The sequence below is a fragment of the Capricornis sumatraensis genome, chromosome 16 (genome assembly GCF_032405125.1).
Source record: "Capricornis sumatraensis isolate serow.1 chromosome 16, serow.2, whole genome shotgun sequence".
Lineage (NCBI taxonomy): Eukaryota > Metazoa > Chordata > Mammalia > Artiodactyla > Bovidae > Capricornis > Capricornis sumatraensis.
Window position 1 is genome coordinate 57076469 of NC_091084.1, and position 13982 is coordinate 57090450.

Genomic DNA, 13982 nt, shown 5'->3' on the forward strand with positions numbered 1-13982 from the left:
CCACTTACAGCAAAAATGGAACCAGAATTGTCTCTGTTCATCCTACTCACATAATATGTCTGTATCACTCTCTCTCCCCTTACCAGAATTTATTTTTCTTCACAGCCATTTACAAACAGTTATATAAGGGTTTACTGGTTTACCTTCCTCAACTAGACTGTAAGTTCCTTGAGACCAAGGGCTTTATTTTAGTCACTGCTACTCTCCCAAGTGCTTAAAATAGTGCCTGTCACATAGTAAGAACTCAGTATATGTTGCTAAATGATTTAATGAATAAATGTTATCATAATGATCTCTTTACCAGAGGATGTTCAGTTGCTTAGTTGTGTCTGACTCTTTGCAACCCCATGGACTGCAGCACGCCAGGTTTCCCTGTCCATCACCAACTCCTGGAGCTTACTCAAACTCATGTCCCTTGAGTCAGTGATGCCATCCAGCCATCTCATCCTCTGTCATTACCTTCTCCCTCTTTCAATCTTTCCCAGCATCAGGGTCTTTCAGATGAGTCAGTTCTTCACATAAGGTAGCCAAAGTATTGGAGTTTCACCTTCAGCATCAGTCCTTCCAATGAATGTTCAGGACCGATTTTCTTTAGAATGGACTGGTTGGATCTCCTTGCAGTCCACGAGACTCCCAAGAGTATTCTTCAACACCACAGTTCAAATGCATCAATTCTTTGGTGCTTAGCTTTCTTTATGGTCCAACTCTCACATCCATACATGACTACTGGAAAAACCATAGCCTTGACTAGACGGACCTTTGTCAAGAAATTAATGCCTTTCCTTTTGAATATGCTGTCTAGGTTGGTCATAGCTTTTCTTCCAAGGAGCAAGCGTCTTTTAATTTCATGGCTGCAGTCACCATCTGCACTGATTTTGGAGCCCAAGAAAATAAAGCCTCTCACTGTTTCCACTGTTTCCCCATCTATTTGCCACAAAGTGATGGGACCGGATGCCATGATGTTTTCTGAATGTTGAGTTTTAAGCCAACTTTTTCACTCTCCTCTTTGACTTTCATCAAGAGGCTCTTTAGTTCTTCGCTTTCTACCATAAGAGTGGAGGTTATTAATATTTATCTTGGCAATCTTGATTCCAGATTATGCTTCATCCAGTCTGTCATTTCTCATGATGTACTCTGCATATAAGTTAAATAAGCAGGCTGACAGTGTACAGCCTTGACGTACTCATTTCCCAATTTGGAAGAAGTCTGCTGTTCCATGTCCAGTTCTAACTGTTGCTTCTTGACCTGCATACAGATTTCTCAGGAGGCAAGTCAGGTGGTCTGGTATTCGCATCTCTTTCAGAATTTTCCACAATTTGTTGTGATCCACATAGTCAAAGACTTTGGCATAGTCAATAAAGCAGAAGTAGATGTTTTTCTGGAACTCTATTGCTTTTTTGATGATCCAGTGAATGCTGGCAATTTGATCTCTGGTTCCTGTGCCTTTTCTAAAACCAGCTTGAACATCTGGAAGTTCATGGTTCATATACTGTTGAAGCCTGGCTTGGAGAATTTGGAGCATTACTTTCTAGTGTGTGAGATGAGTGCAATTGTGTGGTAGTTTGAACATTCTTTGACATTGCCTTTCCTTGGGATTGGAATGAAAACTGACCTTTCCCAGTCCTGTGGCCACTGTTGAGTTTTCCAAATTTGCTGGCATATTGAGTGCAGCACTTTCACAGCATCATCTTTTAGGATTTGAAATAGCTCAACTGGAATGCCATCAGCTCCACTAGCTTTGTTTGTAGTGATGCTTCCTAAGGCCCTCTTGACTTCACATTCCAGAATGTCTGGCTCTAGATGAGTGATCACCACCATCGTGGTTATCTGGATCTTGAAGATCTTTTTTGTATAATTCTTCTGTATATTCTTGCCACCTCTTCTTAATATCTTCTGCTTCTGTTAGGTCCATACCATTTCTATCCTTTATTGTGCCCATCTTTACATGAAATGTTCCCTTGGTATCTCTAATGTTTAATCTCAAATTCATCTCAAGAATTGGGAGAGCTTAAATATTTGTAGAAAGGGGAAGAAAATTTTCCTTTGAACCAATGTGAAAATTTATTCAAATGAAATTTTAGAGTACCATCTCAAAATAACATTTGCATCCCACCTATCTGGAGATAATCTATTTAGGCAACCTGAATTATCTAAAATTTAACTACTTGAGAATTACATAAAAAGAACTTCTGGGCAGCTAAATAAGAATCAGTGAATTCATACCTTGAAGAGCTCAAGGTTATTAAATATGGAAGAGCTTTAAAAACTCTGGCTGTATGTATACTTATTCTAGTTTGCTACTCTTACTGAATTAATTGTTTGGATTCTTAGCCCATATCATATTAGAAATGTCTATTTAAGAAGAAAGGTTATGGCAGGAAATGTTCGGGAAAACTGGCAAATGATAGAAAAGGAGAACCAAAAGTAACTAGAACAGACCCAAGAATTAAAAACTTGGTTCTGTAACACTCCCCAAGAAACCCCAAGTACATTACTGCAGTGTAATATAATATACCAATGAATTTTTCTAGTAAGTACTCAAAGGGATGAACTTATACTCAATATATCCTATTTTGAAAGACTAGGGATGCTTTTGAACTGTGGTGTTGGAGAAGACTCTTGAGAGTCCCTTGGACTGCAAGGAGTCCAACCAGTCCATTCTAAAGGAGATCATCCCTGGGTGTTCTTTGGAAGGAATGATGCTAAAGCTGAAACTCCAGTACGTTGGCCACCTCATGCAGAGAGTTGACTCATTGGAAAAGACTCTGATGCTGGGAGGGATTGGAGGGAGGAGGAAAAGGGGATGACAGAGGATGAGATGGCTGAATGGCATCACCGACTCGATGAACGTGAGTTTGAGTGAACTCTGGGAGTTGGTGATGGACAGGGAGGCCTGGCGTGCTGCAATTCATGGTGTCGCAAAGAGTTGGACACGACTGAGCGACTGAACTGAACTGAACTGAGGGTTTCCCACTCCCACCTCCCTTTTGCTACATTTTCCTATCTTTTTTTTTTTTTGCACTTTTCTGTCTTCCTGGTGTGGAAACCTTTCAAGGAAATAAGGCAGTGAGGGAGAAGAAGTGCTGTGCAGAGGTACCAGCATTCAATGTCCAAGGAATAGGGAGTGAGGAAAAGGGGTCAGTGGTAGTAGCTTGCTGAATTACTCTAAGAAAATCAAGGTGATGAGGATGGGGCTTCTGTGTGGGACTGGAAACAGGATGGTGAGAGGAAGGGATGGATGGAGGAGGTAGCTGGAGTTGGGAAATAGGTTACATTGGACAAATAAATTAACTGATTAAACAATAAGTAAATATATTGAGAGGTTAACAAGAGCCTGATTACTCTGCTGTAGTACAAGGGATTTAAAAATATGGAAAGAGGGAAAGATAGAAGGAACTCTGAGGGGGTTAGATTGGAATTGAAAGGTTTTGTATAGGGCATTCCCTGATGGTTCACTTGTTAGGACTCTGCACCTTCATTGCTGTGTCCCAGGTTCAGTCCCTCGTTGGAGAACTAAGGTCCCACAAGCTGTACAGTGATGCTGCCAAAATCCCCAAAAACACACTCAAGAATGTGTGACACACACACACACACTTACATATGTACATACACTCAGATATAGGACACATTAGGTGTATTCAAATTGCAATCTATTGAATAAAATAAGAATCTGTGACTGCATACTAATATAAATAAATGAGAAGAGAAAGCTCTTCCTTACAAAAGAATGCCGACTGATAAATGCAGAAGGAAGAGTAGAAACAAATAATTACCATTTGAGAACTATCTATTGGATATATGATAGATATTAGTTAACAGTTGATCTCTGGCTGATAGGTAGAAGTTTGATGAGGAACACAGATTGACATAATTGAGAATTACTGAACACTCTCTTGAGTATTATGAAATACTCCCTTGAGTCTCCCCTACTAAAACACTAATACAGAGGGGAAAATGGTGAATTTACAGTAAGGAAAACTAGTAGCAACCAAGTTTCCTGCATCTAAGGTTGGCATTGCCCATGATGGGGCTGGTCACTATAGTGTGACTCCTGATACAGTGCACTGGAATGAGTTCATCATCCTTTCTGTGGTATTCCTGCCAGAGTTGCAAGGCCTGTATCTGGCTGTGAAAACATTGATGAAATCATGCTGAAGGTATTTCCACAGAGTGAAAGTCTTGTAAGACCATCAGGTTATGGGAGACAGAGCTGAAGAATTATTGAGTTAGGAAATAATGGTTAAGACATGACCTGGAAACTAAATGCAGTGCATGTTTCTGGATAAGACCCTGAATCAGGATGGAGAAGAGAAATTGTTGGGACATTCAGCAAAATTTGAATTGTTTTAACTTGGATGGAGTACTTTATTAATACTAATTTTCTGGTTGGAACAGTTATATTATAATAATTTAGGAGAGTGTTCTTGTTTTGTGGTGATACACAATGAAGTATTTAGGGATGATGGCCATCATGTCATTAAATGACCCTGTAGGAAACAGATAAATAGACATACACATACACATACATTATGTGTTTTTGTGTATGGGTATAAATATAAAACAGATGTGGTTCAATGGTAACAATTGGGGATCTGGAATAAGGGGATACAAGAATTCTTAATCTTGCAACCTTTCTGTAAGTTTCAAACTGATATTAAATTTAAAAAAAAGAGAGAGAGAGAGGAAGGCCAGGCCTATTTTTGTGAAGAGGAGGCTGAGTACACATATATGCTGAGAAATGTGAAAACTCTTTGTAAGGTTACACATAAGCTGTTAAACAACAGCAGTTAGCTCTGAGCTGAGGGTTAGGAATAGGAGACAGACCTTCTTTTTCCTGTATACCTTTTCATACTGTTTGAATTTTTAACCAAATGCTTGTATTAGCCTTTCAAAAAATAATTTAGAAATAAAACAGTGGGATAGTTTATAAAACCCTTAAGTGAGCTACAGTAGTATTTGTAAACTCTCTTCTTTATTCTTTAGTTATAGTGAAGATGGTATTATCATACATTACTTGTCAGTGTAAATTGGTACAATCCATTTGGAAAGAAATTTGATGCTACATATGTTGATGAAACTGAAATGTTTATATTTTTATCACAATTATTAGCTTTCTCACAATTTATCCTAAAGAAAAAAACCTTGAAAAATGAAAATGTGTGTAGACACAGAAAGTTTTATCACTGTTATTTAATTTAGCAAAAGAAAAACAATAATCCCTAGATGTCCATCAGCAGATGAACGGATAAGAAAGCTGTGGTACATATATACAATGGAGTATTACTCAGCCATTAAAAAGAATTCATTTGAATCAGCTCTAATGAGGTGGATGAAACTGGAGCCTATTATACACAGTGAAGTAAGCCAGAAACACATATATATGGAATTTAGAAAGATGGTAACGATAACCCTGTATGCGAGACAGCAAAAGAGACACAGATATATAGAACAGACTTTTGGACTCTGTGGGAGAGGGAGAGGGTGGGGTTATTTGGGAGAGTGGCATTGAAACATGTATAATATCATATATGAAATGAATCGCCAGTCCAGGTTCAATGCATGATATAGCATGCTTGGGGCTGGTGCACTGGGATGACCCAGAGGGATGGTATGGGGAGGGAGGTGGGAGGGGGGTTCAGGATGGGGAACATGTGTACACCTGTGGCGGATTCGTGTTGATATATGGCAAAACCAATACAATATTGTAAAGTAATTAGCCTCCAATTAAAACAAATAAATTTATATTAATAAAAAGAAAAAGAAAATATCCAACAGTTAGGGAAAAAATCATAAACCATAGTATCTCCTTTATTCAGCCATTTAAAATTATAAATATGAAAATTTTATGGCAACATAGACATTTTTATTTTTAAGTGAATCAAAGTCATATATATAAAATTATTAAACCAGTGTAAAAATTTATTTGAATGGTGACACAGTTTAAAGTAAATATACAAAAATTGAAGCATTTTGATGAGATTTGGTGGTGATTTTGAGTTAATTTTATTGTTTTCTAGTAATGTTAAAATGTCTTCCTTTTTTTTAAGGAGACAGGGAAGAATAGAATATATTTTAGATATATTTCACCCTAAATAACTGAAATAAAAGAAACTTCAATGTTAAAAGTTTTAATTATATGGAAATTTTGATTCTGTAGGTCCCTCATTGAAGGGAACATGTGAATACCGATATTTCAGAGGGACAGTTTGAGAATTTAGTAACATGATGTACTCTAAAACTTAGGTCCTGTACAGATGTTTGAAACAAAGAGTAACACAGTAGAGTAAAACATATCTGAGTTCAGATCTTTACTCCTTTACTTCATAACTGGGTAACAATCTTGTGCCAAGTTATTTACTTAGCACTAAGTCTCCATTTCCTGATCTGTTAAAATAAGGAGAATAGTCTTTTATTCCATAGATTGTTGAAATGTTTAAATTGACCAGGACTTTGATTTGCAATGATGCCAGCCTAGGATATTCAGACAGATTTCCTGCTAAAACAACGAAGAGTGTCGGATAAAATATTTAAAGCATCAAATGTTGGCAATATTAAAATAAATATTACAGTCTAAAAGAAAACAGGTACCTAAAAATGAGCACCACAGCTGCTTTGGGCTGGAAGAATTTTTGTCAGTCCATCAATTCTAAGCTCTGATTCTGTGGCCTCATGGAACAAAGGAGACAGAAGTCAAGACCTAGAGCTAACCAAAGAAAAGGAGCCGGTCCAAAGAAGGGAGTCTAATGGAAGACTTTTCTGCATCAAGTTGGATGAATCAGAAGCTCACTCTATACTCCACCCCCAAAAGACTAAAAAGTAAGTTGCTTTGAAACTGAGCAGAGGAAAAAAAAATAGTAAGTTAGGAGAGAGGAATGTTTCACAGAAGTAGCCATCAGACTTTACTCACACAAATTTACAGCCATCTACCAATCAAGACCTTAGAAATAACCTAATATAACTTCCTCATTTGATGGTGAACAAAACTGGGGCCCAGAGAGAAGTGACTTGATCACTGGCCAGTTCCAGGACAACATACTGGATAATCATTAGATGGCAGCTGACTTCAAATCTTGCTTCTAGCATTTAATAGCTATACCACCTTGAATGAAATATTTGACCTTTTTTGAGACTTTCTCATATGCAAAACAAGAATAATACCTATCTAGTAGGGTAATTTAAGAATGAAGTGTATATAAAACTCTGGGTCCAGTGCTTGCCCACATGTTGTAGGTACTTAATAAATAGTTGAGAGTGGTAGAGGGAACAGCATGGACTGGAATCCAGGGCTTCTCTGCCCCAGTCCAGGACTCTTCACTAAAGAGAAGAGAGAATATGGTAGCTTCATTTTAGAGATTAACATCTGAAAAACTGTCAGAGTAAGTTTATTTTATCATAATCTTGGACAGCAAGGAGATCAAACCAGTCGATTCTAAAGGAAATCAACCCTGAATATTCTTCAGAAGGACCGATACTGAAGCTGAAGCTCCAACACTTCGCCCACCTCATGCAAAGAGCCTACTCTTTGGAAAAGACTCTGATGCTGGGAAAGACTGAGTGCAAGAGAAGCGGGCAACAGAGGACGAGATGGTTGGATTGCATCACTGACTCAATGGACATGAGTTTGAGCAAACTTAGGGAGAGAGTGAAGGACAAGGAAGCCTGGTGTGCAGCAGTCCAAGGGGCTGCAGAGAGTTGGACACAACTTATTGACTGAATAACAACAAAGGTTATATTCTAAGATAGTGCAGTAGTTTTAGTATATGATGCCTCTCTTCACAATTCCAGTTTGAGATACAGTAGGATGGTATAGCCACACAAAGTTACCATGCTCTTTTTCATTCTCTTATTTAAAGTAGGACATTTTTCATACTACAAAATTATGTTTTACATATGTACTCATGCTGTATATTACTATTCAAATACAATTAAATAGTGTACATAAACTGTATGTTGTAAGTTATATATAGTTTAATAAATTTTTCAGGAATAAATTTAACTTTTTGCTGTATGGACTGATATTAAAATCTTATCTTTAGAGGTGATTCATTTTAAAGAATTCTCTGAAGAAGTGATACCTTTCTGGTTATTTCACACCTATATTATAATCCTTATAGAGTTGATATAACCATTTCTAAAATGTTCTAGGAATACTCTGTCTTAATTCTTACTACCATATAACTTCAGGGATGAAACTGGCAATCATGACATGAATAAAAGCAAGCATGAGTGGAATGCTCCCTACTACAAATATCCTGAGTGTCCAGTGCAAGAGTTGTTCATTTCTCCATCTTTCTTAGTACTTTGCCAAGTATTCTGCACAGAGTAGATTCTCAAAAATGGTTACTAAAGTTCATTTATCAATGCTACTTTTTCTTTGTATATACAGAGGCAGTGTGGTTGAATATGTCAATTAGCCAGTTTACATGAATTAAAAATTTATCTGAACTTATTTACAAAACAGACATAGACTCACAGACATAGAAAGCAAATTTATGGTTGCCAAAGGGAAAAGGGGGTGGGGAAGGAGGGATAAATTAGAGCTTTGGCGTTAACAGATACACACTACTATATATAAAATAAACAGCAAGGATCTACTATATAGCACAGGGAACTATATTCAATATCTTGTAATAACCTTTAATGGAAAGTAATCTGAAAAAGAATACATATATATGTGTATGTGTATATACATACATATATACATATAATCCCTTTGCTGTGCACCTGAAGTTAATACAATACTGTAAGTCAACTATAATTTAAAAGAAAAAAAATTGTCTGAAAAGCTCTTCCCTCTCGCCTTTTCTTTCAGTTTATATACAAGAACACTTTATTTGAGATACAGGCCAAAGGTGAAGGTAAGTCTCCTTCCTAGGGAGTTGTGTGTATGTGTGTGTTGGAGGAGGAGGTAATGGGAAAATGGGATGGAGGTAGAAGAAGGGGATGGGATGGAAAGAGTACAGGCTTTGGAACCAGATGCTCTTGAATCTTCTGTCTTTGACTTACTGCTTTATGACCCTAGGCAAGTCTCCTTTCTTCAAGCCTTAGTTTCTTCAGCAATAAAATGGAGCTGTTAATAGCTAAGTTGAAGAGCTGTTTAAGCATCTGAGAGAATTTAAATGCCCAGCTCCATGCTTGAAAAAGTAGATGCTTAATATATTTAAATAAATAAAAATTGTTTCTGAGATATGGTACAGACCTGGAAAGAATATGCTGTGCTCTGATTATTAATACCAGGGCAACCAATAACAAACCACTGTAGACATAGCCTATGACTTCTTTTTCAGGGATAACATGGAACAATTTTATCTTCTTTCATTTTGTCCTAACTTGTTTCCAAACAGTTTCTCTTCGGAATCTGGCCAGTGATCCTGTTTGAGCCTCTCAGGAAGCAGTGATGAATTGTTACACCAAGAAAATAAAATAACACGTACCCTAGGCCTAGCCAAACGAACAAGGAAATAAAGATCTACATGTTCAGATGTATTACGACCATCACAGCGAAGGAGTGACTTTGTGACATGCTGCCAGCCACACAGAGAATGAGGAATGGGACTTGTTGGATGTTTAGCTTGTGTCTTTATCTCATTTGTCTTCCTTCTCCTCACCTTCACTCTAAGATGTTTAAAAAGAAACAGACATGATGTGTATGTATATACCCGAATGCTAGAAGTATTGGGCTTCTCTTAACACGTTAACAGTTTATGCTGATCATAGGAAGTTAACTTTTGTTTGCCAAGGCTTGCATATGAACTTTTCTTAATATTTGATTGAATAATGAAAACAGTCAGCTAAGGACTAGCAAAACCCCATACCCAGTTGGCCTGCTATGAGCCAGCACTTAGCTGCATCAGCCTTGATTTATATTTTTGTCATTATCTGCCTCTGTGATGGTCAGAGTGTTGTAAGCAAGCTCAGACCTGCCTCTGGGTTCTATACTTGTCACATTCCAGACTTATGGTGGGCACTGGAGTGTCTCTCTGTGGTCACAGCCCAGTGGAGTGGGTGAGTCAGTCATCTTCTACCCTTTATGAAGGCTGCCAGGACACCTGTAGAATGTCCCACCTCCAGCCAGTTAAAGGTTGTTGCCCTGTTTCCTTTGATCTTTGCAGATCTTTAAGTTGTGACTGTTTTCATGGCTAGGCAAACATGATTGGTGGACTCACCTACTCACATTTCATCCTCCTAGAATAACTTATTTGAGGTTACCAGTAAATGTTGTTGTACTCTGACTTTAAAATTATGCAATATTTTCCAGTTTTCAGAGAGTCAATAGTTATGCCCAGGGAAATGCATGGAGTTAATTAGAGCTAAAATGATCAGGATTCTATTTACATAAAGCTTATTAGAATACCTGCTCCTTCATGTTTTTAGAAGGAAATAGACATAAGGGTTGAAAACAGCTCTAACTTACTTGAACTTGTAACAGAACTACCAAAAATTAAAATGCTACGATACGGCAGTGAAATCTCATTGTAAGGCAGCTAATTCTATTGGAGTTGAATGTATAACAAATTGAGTCACTTGTCATAAACACAACACCTACCTAGAGTGAAAACTTGATTTGACCCCTTTGCTCATATATCACCATATTTGTAGCTCTGTACGTTAGCATTTTTACAACTTTTCTGTGCTTATACATTATTGTAAAATCCATATTGTTTTTATTACGTTATCATTACCCCAGATTAAATTCTGAGCTACAGCTTCCAAAGGAAAGTCATTTTTTTCTTATGCAAAGGTGTAAGACACTTCTGTTGTTTTTCTGTTCTTCAGTAGGAAACTTCGGTACTAATTTAAAACCAATACAAATTTTGTTGTTTTTTTTCACCTGCTGACCTTAGTTTTAGTCCAAGTCCTGTTTTCCTTACTTTAGCATGCCAATTGGCTGTTACTTCCACCTGCTTTTATGATCCTCCAGCAAGAAAAACACTTACCAGAGTATAAATCTAAAAGAACTTTGGTTGTGCCTTAGGAAAATGGAAACTAAACAGAACCAACACAAGCCTGTAAGACTGTTCTTTCTTCTGCCTCAAGATTCTGGCGTCTGGCTGCATTTCACGTGCAACTACCTAGGCTGTCAGCCATCTGACATTTTTTGAATAAGTAATTTGTTTCATATCATTGTCTTGTTTGTGTCAGGAAGACACTGTGAGACTAAGGTTCTACAGTATTAAGGTCAGATTAAGGGTACAGAGAACTTACCCTGACACTGAGGTCCTTTTGAGCAGCTTGTTTTGTTTCAACCACAGCCACGTATAATTTCTTGTTGAATAAAGTTGTCCAGCAGCTTGGAGACTATAACACTGTGGCCAGTTTTTCAAACACCCTTGTTTCTGCTGTGAAAACAATAGCATGAAAGCTCAGCAGAAGACATTTTAGAAGGGTTGGACAGAAAGCAGAGACTAAATCAGGCTCTTTAATTTTCTAAGTTAGTTTTTGTCTCACACCTGGCTCCCTTTTTAGCAATCTGTGTATTAGCACACAAAACTTTGTATCTGTGCCCAAGTATCAGTATTACAAAAATACTGATGACCTTTGTGATACTGCTGAATCATCTTTATTTCAATGTGGCTTAATTTTTTTTATCCCTTCTAGGACTTTGGGTTATATTATTACAGGGTTGGGATATTACTACTTCTCTTCCCTTTATTAACATTGTCTGTTCATTTCCTATTCCCTTTCCTGTTAACTAGGGAGTGCCAAAAGAGACCTGTTTTCTTCTGAGTAAAGAATGTTTTGTGAATATATCACTTAATGTGAAAGGTGCTCATCTATGAGCCCTACAGCAAATTGTATTTTAGAAAAATGAGTCCTTTCAGTTCAGTTCAGTCGCTCAGTCTTCTCCGACTCTTTGTGACCCCATGAACCGCAGTATGCCAGGCCTCCCTGTCCATCACCAACTTCCAGAGTTTACCCAAATCCATGTCCATTGAGTCGGTGATGCCATCCAACCATCTCATCCTCTGTCGTCTCCTTCTCCTGCCCTCAGTCTTTCCCAGCATTAGGGTCTTTTCCAGTGAGTCAGCTCTTTGCATGAGGTGGCCAAAGTATTGGAGCTTCAGCATCAGTCCTTCCAATGAATACTTAAGAGTTGATTTCTTTTAGAATTGACTGGTTTGATCTCCTTACAGTCCAGGGGACTCTCAAGTCTTCTGCACCACAGTTCGAAAGCATCAGTTCTTCAGTGCTCAGTCTTCTTTATGGTCCAGCTTTCACATCTGTACATGACTACTGGAAAAACCATAGCTTTGACTATATGGACCTTTGTCAGCAAAGTGATGCCTCTGCTTTGAGAGGTGGGTAATTAAGTTTTTCTTATGAGTCCTATGGGTTGCGTATTATTTTGCTCTTGAAAAAATCATCTGTTGCTAAGTTTAACAGTTTTAGCTCTCAACTCCACATTTACAGGAGAGAAACAAATTATTCTAGCCCTGTGGTTTATGATGTGCTACTGGACAAGCATTTATGTAAAACTGATGTTTCAAAAAGCACCAGTTCTAAATGGAATTTGCAATTAAGTACCAATTTGCTGATCTACCTCTGTCTTCAAGTTGCTTCATATCAGTGAAAGTGAAAGTCTGTCAGTCCTGTCCGACTCTTTGCGACCCCATAGACTATACAGTCCATGAATGCTGCAGGCCAGAATACTAGAGTGGGTAGCCTTTCCCTTCTCCAGGGGATCTTCCCAACCCAGGGATCGAACCCAGGTCTCCTGCATTGCAGGTGGATTCTTTACCAGCTGAGCCACAAGGTTAAGCCCAAGAATACTGGAGTGGGTAGCCTATCCCTTCTTCAGGTGATCTTCCCAACCCAGAAATTGAACCTGGGGCTCCTGCATTGCAGGTGGATTCTTTACCAACTGAGCTGTCAGGGAAGCTCACTTCATATCAGTACCATGTTTGATCACTTTGTGTCGTGGCAGGTGCATGGGTTGGAAAAGAATTTCCAGACATGAGGCAGAATGAGAGGAGAATAAAGTTTATTAGAGTGCAAGATGCTGTTAGAACAGTGGGTCAGCTCAAGAGAGCCCTTTTGCATGCTAGTGGCCAAATTTTTATAACCTCAAGACAGAATTCCTACTGGAACGGTGGCATTAGGTGATTGGTTAGGATGCTATAGGGAATATGAAGTCAGGGAGCTGGCTGATTTAGATCTGGACACCCATGGCAATAGTTGCTATGGGGGCTTGATCAGTTCCAGAGATTTTTATTCCGTGACCTTGGTACAGGGCTCCACAGCTGTCACCTTGGTATAGGGCTCCACACTTTGTCTTATTTTTCATGGTCTAAAATTTCAGCTTATTCATCATGCTGTAAATATTTGGAAGTGAAGTGAAGTCACTCAGTCATGTCCAACTCTTTGCAACCCCGTGGACTGTAGCCCACCACGCTCCTCCATCCATGGGATTCTCCAAGCAAGAATACTGGAGTAGGTTGCCATTTCCTTCTCCAGGGGAATCTTACCAACCCAGGGATCGAACCCCGGTCTCCCACATTGCAGGCAGATGCTTTAACCTCTGAGCCACCAGGGAAGCCCCTAAATATTTGGAAATAATGACTAAAAATTGGCTAGAAGTCCATTGTGGAGAGGGCTAGAAGTGAACAGTCAAAACCCACCTGAATGAAAACTTCAATGCTATTTTTGAAACAGCTGCACTCTCTTTAAGGAAACTTATGTCTAATTGTAGTTACTAGATAGGGAGAAGCTGCCAGTATTGATGAGGTTTATGAGAGCATACCCCTGGACTTGGTTTCTCCAGTAGTGAGGGAAAGCCTCTCCTCTGTCTACCCTCTTAGATTCAGTTGGTATTGAAATTGAAATTGAAGTCACTCAGTCATGTCTGACTCTTTGCGACCCCGTGGTCTGTAGCCCACCAGGCTCCTCCATCCATGGGATTCTCCAGGCAAGAATACTGGAGTGGGTTGCCATTTCCTTCTCCAGGGGATCTTCCCAACCCTGGGATCGAACCCAGGTCTCTC

General features: G+C 38.7%; 1 protein-coding gene across 2 annotated transcripts in view; it reads left to right on the forward strand.

Moving 5' to 3' along the window:
* The window catches only part of ACER3 (alkaline ceramidase 3), a 144576-nt gene extending 133820 nt beyond the window's left edge, over positions 1-10756 (forward strand). For both annotated transcript variants that reach the window (XM_068988722.1, XM_068988723.1), the window contains 2 exons: positions 8813-8858; positions 9345-10756. In XM_068988722.1, coding sequence (XP_068844823.1) covers positions 8813-8858; positions 9345-9398 — 100 coding nt within the window. In that variant the 3' untranslated portion in view covers positions 9399-10756. The remainder of the gene's footprint in view (positions 1-8812; positions 8859-9344) is intronic.
* Positions 10757-13982: the final 3226 nt, after the last annotated feature.